The sequence below is a fragment of the Cydia splendana genome, unplaced genomic scaffold (genome assembly GCF_910591565.1).
Source record: "Cydia splendana unplaced genomic scaffold, ilCydSple1.2 scaffold_57_ctg1, whole genome shotgun sequence".
NCBI classification, from domain to species: Eukaryota; Metazoa; Arthropoda; class Insecta; order Lepidoptera; family Tortricidae; genus Cydia; species Cydia splendana.
This window is the reverse complement of record NW_026946894.1, coordinates 578064-584976: the sequence shown is the minus strand read 5'-3', so window position 1 is coordinate 584976 and position 6913 is coordinate 578064. Positions and strand designations below refer to the sequence as shown.

The window sequence follows — 6913 nt, the reverse complement described above, 5'->3', positions numbered from 1 at the left end:
CATTTTTCTATGTGTATTGTCTATGTGTGTATTTTAAACACAAAGACTAAGAGAATCTTCATAGGATTGTGACACATATCTCCTTGTAACTACGACCAATTTCGCATAAACATACTTTTTTGCCGTGGGTCTGGTAATTGCAACTAATTTCTCAAAAATAGTGATGGGAACCTTACCGCAATTTTATCGACAGTCATGTAGTGTCTGCCATCGACACGCCAAGAAGACCATGGTAGCAGAAATAAAACTCAGGGATAAACTGTTATTTTTAAAATCATATATTTTTTATGCAATGTTTTTTAGTTGTTAAACAGACTAAAAAATAATAGCTATATTTTTATTAATCATCATAAAATAGTTTACTTATGCTTAATCAAACAGCCTTTTTACTTTTATCAGACTACTAAATAATTAGTAATGTTACGTAGTTACGTTTCCTAGCTTCAACTAATGACAAGAAATAAGTATTTTATGCATACTTAAACTATTTTATCTAGCTTTATCTTTATTAATCTAAATAAGTAACTTAATCAAACAGCCTTTTTTAACTTTTATCAAACTATTTACTAATTAGTAAGGTTGCAAAGTTACGTTTCCTAGCTTTAATTAATGCCAAGAAAAAAGTTTTTTATGCATACTTAAACTATTTTGTCTAGCTTATTTTTATTAATCATAATAATAAAATATTTTATGTTTATTTATACAGTCTTTTTTAGTTATATTTTGAAACTATTTACTAGTAACTAACAAGAAATAAGTCTTTTGGTATATACTTAAATTAAATAAAGTTTTTGTACTGAATACCATACTAATTAATATGAAAAATCGTAACGTAACGTAATTTATTACGTTTATAAGCTTCTATTAGTAACATGAAATTAGTTTTAACACTTAAATTAAATAACGTTTTTGTACTTAATACTATATGAATAATTGTTTACATTTCCCAAATGTCCATTCTCTCAGAAAGGGTAACTTGTTTACTTACATTCAAATATCTCTACCTTATAAGGAAATATCACAGTGTCTCTTTGTTCATTTAACACAGGTTTTGGTAAACGTGAGATCACATCTTTTTTTTCTATAATTGAAATATCATCTTCAACTAACCTAAATTCTCTGTTATTTTTATAAGATTTGAGTCCTTTTACTAAAATTTTTTCTTGGTTGATTTGATCAATAAGGCAAACGTATTTGTAGGTTCTTTTGCCTTTGATCGACTGAAATGCAGCAAGAATAAAGTCTCCCTCGTTGAGATCGTTATTTACTTCGGAGGAATTCGGCATATCGTTCTGAAAAAAAAAAACTTGCTAACCGATCTTATATAAGTATGCATTTTTTGTATATATAACTTATATACTTACTTCCTTCCCTCTTAGTGATTCCACCATCCTGTTGTTAATAGATCTTTTCGTTACTCTTTCTTCTTTCATTTTAAGCATATCTTTTTCTTCTTTCGATGTAGATTGTAGCGGTTCTTGCAACTCTACTTCACAAGCGTCGTTCAAAGTAGATCGTTTTTTGGTAAAATTCACTTCTTTCTGAAAATTTAGTTTAATATTTAAACAACCCTATAAGTTATATAATGAATAAGTAATATAAAATAAATATATAAATTACATTTATATCATCACATATTTATAATAATATATATTTAACGTTATACAGTAAGTACTTATCCTATTTTATTGTGTATATAACTTAAATATACTTACTTCCTTCCCTCTTAATGATTCCACCATCCTATTGTTATTAGTTCTTTTGTTCACTCTTTCTTTTTTCATTTTACGTGTATCTTTCTCTTCTTCTTTCGATGTAGATTGTAGCGGTTCTTGCAACTCTACTTCACAAGCGTCGTTCAAAGTAGATCGTTTTTTGGTAAAATTCACTTCCTTCTGAAAATTTAGTTTAATATTTAAACAACCCTATAAGTTATATAATGAATAAGTAATATAAAATAAATATATAAATTACATTTATATCATCACATATTTATAATAATATATATTTAACGTTATACAGTAAGTACTTATCCTATTTTATTGTGTATATAACTTAAATATACTTACTTCCTTCCCTCTTAATGATTCCACCATCCTATTGTTATTAGTTCTTTTGTTCACTCTTTCTTTTTTCATTTTACGTGTATCTTTCTCTTCTTCTTTCGATGTAGATTGTAGCGGTTCTTGCAATTCTTCTTCACAAGCATCTTCCAAAGTAGATAGTTTTTTGGTAAAATTCACTTCCTTCTGAAAATTTTTAAACAACCATGTAAGTTGTATATCAAATAACTAAAATAAATTAAATACATAAATTACTTTTTTTACTACATATTTATAATTATTATATATTTAAGGTTATAAAGTACTTATCCTATTTTATTTTACTAACATTTATGAAATATGAAGAGAAGTAGGTAATTATTTTTTTTTACCTAAAATACGACTTACGTTTATATTGACATCCTTTTCTCCGGATATTTGTTTTCGTCTTTTATTTACTCTTTCGCTTTTTAGTTTAGGTTTCTTCTCTAAATTTTCGTTAGTAGTTGATAGTAATGGCTCTTGCAAATCTTCGTCAAAGCTCTCATCACACAACAATCTTTGAGCAAAGGCAGCTAAATCTTCATCATCAGAATCATCCATCGGTGTGTATGAACAATCGCTTTCACTGTCCGATTCCAAATTCTTTCTTTTTTTAGATTTGCTTTTTTTGTCAATCAACTTTTTCTGTTTCTTTTTCTCGTTTTTCTTTTTGTTGTTTACTCTTTTAAGTTTATTGAGTCTTTTAATTTCTTCCGCCTTTTCTTTTTCATCTTTCTTTTTTTTCATACGATCAATAGCTTCTTTGTAAGTTAATATCTCTGCTTCTTGACTAACGCGTTTTCTTGAAGTTTTAGGTATGTCACTACGTGAAATGGTCTCCAAAAGAAGTTCTTCAAATGAAACATGTTCATCTTTCTGTTTTTGATAGCTAGTTGAAGTGAGTTCGATATTGCTCAATATTTTGACGTTACCAGAGCCACTGTTGGTAATATTGGAATTGGTATTTTTAGAAAGTGAAATTAAAAACGTTTTAGGGTCTTTCACGCGTTTGGGTAGATCTATTTCTTTCTTCCCACGATTAAGGATCTCAAGCCACATGCTCGTGCACATACTCGTGAGTGTTGGAACTTCATTTCTGTCCTGATTTTTATCTTCCTGAGTGCCATTTTCTACCTTCCTTCCTTCTTCAGCATTATTATTGGCAACGCTATGAGACTGTTCATTTTGTTGGCGAATATGTTCTTCCCATTTTGACCATGAAAGCTTGTCAAACTTTTCTTTTGGAATTGTATCACGATTCAACGGATATATACCAGATTTTCTAAAGCCATTTTGAATGATAACTGGGTTCAAATCATTCCATATCTTAGTTATGATCCTGGCAAATTCTGGTTTTGGAAGCTTTGCACCCACATGGAGTCTTTGCCATTTTACCAATTCACTGTCCCAGTTGTCTTTCATAGGTTTCATTGTGCTGCAGTCTAATGGTTGCAGAATATGGGATGAGTGAGCCGGCAGTTTAAGAACTGTTATCTGGTTGGCCATTAGAAGTTCTATAACACTCAAGTCTACATGTGTTGAATGGCCATCAAATATTAATAAGACTGGCCTTTCCGGTCCAATTGCTGGTATGAAAACCTTTGCGATATAATTTTCGAATATTTTGGTTTCCATCCACCCCTTACGGCTTCCAACATACGCTGTATTAACATTTTCGTTTTCGAAAAAGCAATTCGACCCTAGTTGTTTCCCCTGAAATACTATCAAGGGAGGGATCTTTTTACCGAGCGCATTTGAAGCTAACAGTACAGTGGTGTTATTCCTTCCAGGGGACGCAGTTGTTCTAGTAGAAGGGTACCCCTTCAGGCCAACAACTTTAGTCTTGGTGGGGTCGTTGCAGAAGCTGGTCTCATCTAAGTTATATATATGTTGGGGTTTGTCTTCTAGTTCCAGTTCCTTCGTTATGCGCTCCAACAAATCAAAATAATTGTTAACAGTGAAAGGATTGCAGGCTTTTTTCCTGGCAACCTCTACGGACTGTGGTTTTTTGACACTTAATCTGTGTCGCCTTTTAAAACCCCGAAACCATTCTTTGCCAGGGTAATCATCTTTGAAACGAGTTATGAGTCCGTTCCTTTGTATATAAGCACATATTAATTGTTTAATCTCCTTTGATGTAAGCGGAAACTCACACTTTTCCATTTTGTGAATAAGAGCAGCCACTCTGCTTTCCCAAGCTGTAGATAATTCAGTAGGCCTGCCAGGCGTCGTTTTTTTGGCACCACGCGTTCCGTATACACGGTGAATTATAGTTGATCTTGGTATATTATATCTTTCTGAAGCTTGATAGCTGTTCATTTTTTTGTTTTGTACATTTTCGATTGCTTCCATTAAGTCATTAAGAGAATATTTTGCTTTTTTTTTACGTGTTGACATCTAAAAAAATATTTTTTATAATATATTAAAAACCAGTTGTATGAATCAAGTAAGTATAGTGCCTAGTTTCATCAAATTCCATTCGATCATTAAGCGGTAGAAACATAGAAAATAGCAAACAGGCGATACTTATTTATTTATTTAACCATTCGTTGTACACAATAAACTTATGAACAAAAACTACATGTAGAAAAACGACACAGCAGGCCCTGCTTATTTCTACAAAAAAACCTGTTACAGCAGAACTAAGTAAGTGAAAAGGCAATAAAAGATACGCGGATACAAATAAAAAGGCGGATAAATATGTATACATACCGGCACAATTAGCGGAATCTTTGTACCCCAAAATAATGTACACCCGGTCCGTCGTGGGTAAGAAGAACAAAATTTAACAATATTACCAATTTTGGATCTTTTTTTTGTGAAACTGTTCATATCAGCTAATTGCATATTTTTAAATTTCCATGCTTTTAATAAAAATAAGCAAAATCATACAACAAATTTAATATTAAACCATGGACATATTAATTTGGTACGTTGTATCTGATAACATTTTCATGAAAAATAAACGTAATTATCTTGTAACCACCCTTTTCTTAAGTTACGCTAAATGTGCCGGTGTGTTATGTTATTAGTGATTGTACCGATATATTCGTGTTCACTGCCACATCACTAGCTTTTTCAAATTTCATACAAAAATTGGCAGCTAATTGTAACTAACCTAAAAATTGCAAAATAGTTGCATTTACCAGACTTTGCATTTTTTGTCTGGTAAATGTAACTACAGAGAAAACTCGGAAAATATTCATCGTAGAATAAAACAAATACAAACAAAATGACTTACCGTGATTAGTTACAACTTTTCTTGTGAAAAAACTTGCGAGGAACCACTAAAAACTATTTTTTAGAATAAAAATGCGCACCGTGTCCATCCGACGCCAGCAGACTCAAAATGGCGGATGACAAAAAGCTTTATAACTCCCACAATTCTTGAGCTTGCAGCGCCATCTACATTTTTGAGGTAGAACTTTTAGTATTAAATTGAACGAGTCTGTCGTTTTACAATAAAGTAACCCTAGAGGGAGTTATTGAAGTTAGTTGCATTTACCGAATAGTTGCAATTACAAGACCCCACCTTATGCAACATATGTCGACACAAGCGAGGTCTATAAAACACGGCCTCAAAGGCCACTAAATTTGGAGCGGCATGTGCTCCAGTATTTCGCCGGGGCTGAAAATAAAAATCACCACACTGTTAAACTGAATCTTACACACAAAACTCGTCGCAAAAATCACTAAAATACTCACTCAAAAGGGAGATGTCTCCCGGTTGGGTTAGAAGTCGCCTGAAAAGGCTTTTTGTTTGCGGAGCAACACCAACGAAAATGCTCGTCTCTCATTTTGGCAGGAATAATGACAGACCGAATGGCAGAGTTGCCACAGCTCGAACTGGAGTCGTGCGATCCTAGGTGATTTTGAAAAGGAAACATTACCTTTCTTTTTTTAATTTACTTGGACTAATATTAGATAGAAAGCAAAAAACAATATTTGAAGACAATTTTAATTTACGAACCCCTTTCGAATAAAAAAAAAAACCAAAAATGTAGGAAGAAACCGAAATTATTTTTAATATAGCAACACGGACCAAGCTTAGTTCGATAGGGCGCTGCGTGAAAACGCCTGCGCTCACTAGATGGCGATAAGGGTATCAAACGAAGATGGGTCCCATACTAAACAGAATTGAAAAATGAAGAATTAAAATTTTGTTGTTACAAGGTACATGAATGTAACAAGCCAAAACTTAATTATACGCATTTACATAGTTATACATAGGTATCATGGTATTTAAACATTTAAAAGAAATAAACAATGAGGTAGACATGCCATATGAAAGGCTAGGTATAACTAAATAGATTAAGACATGTAGTCAATTTCAAATCCGTAGCGTTTTACTTCTTTAGGTACTCTTTTTTCTAAGGCCGGTAACGGTGGATCGACACGCTTCGCTCGTTTAGAGTTCCCCCCCTCGACTACTTTCGGCTCTCCGTCATCCGCGCTAGGCGGGACCTCCGCGGGCACCGCTGGCACCTGCGAGGACGCTGGCTGTTCCATGGCGGACCTCACGTCACCGCCGGGGCTGTTCGCCATAACCTCGACGCTGGGCACGGCGCCATCGATACCAGTTGGTCGGCCGCTCTGCACGACACACCCTGGCTCGGTTTCAGTATTGGATGGAGGACAAACGTTTGAGTTTCTTAAGTGTCGGCGTTTCATTTGATCGATATGTCGATGGTGTGTAGATCCGTCACCTGTCACAATTGTATAATCAGATTTCCCAAACCTATTGGCTACGTAACCTTCCGCCCATTTTGCACCTGTTCCGAACGTTCGGTATTGCACGGGGTCACCTATTTCTAAATGTCTAGATGGCC

At 33.7% G+C, this 6913-nt stretch overlaps 1 protein-coding gene across 1 annotated transcript; it reads right to left on the bottom strand.

Annotated features, from left to right (window-relative positions):
• Window positions 1-249: 249 nt before the first annotated feature.
• LOC134805757 (ankyrin repeat domain-containing protein 12-like) lies at window positions 250-3177 on the bottom strand. Its single transcript, XM_063778989.1, has 5 exons — window positions 2451-3177; window positions 2070-2249; window positions 1716-1895; window positions 1365-1541; window positions 250-1292 (listed from the first exon to the last, which is right to left on the bottom strand). The coding sequence occupies exons 1-5, from the start codon at window positions 3153-3155 to the stop codon at window positions 981-983; spliced, it is 1554 nt and encodes a 517-aa protein (XP_063635059.1). The 5' UTR covers window positions 3156-3177; the 3' UTR covers window positions 250-980.
• Window positions 3178-6913: the final 3736 nt, after the last annotated feature.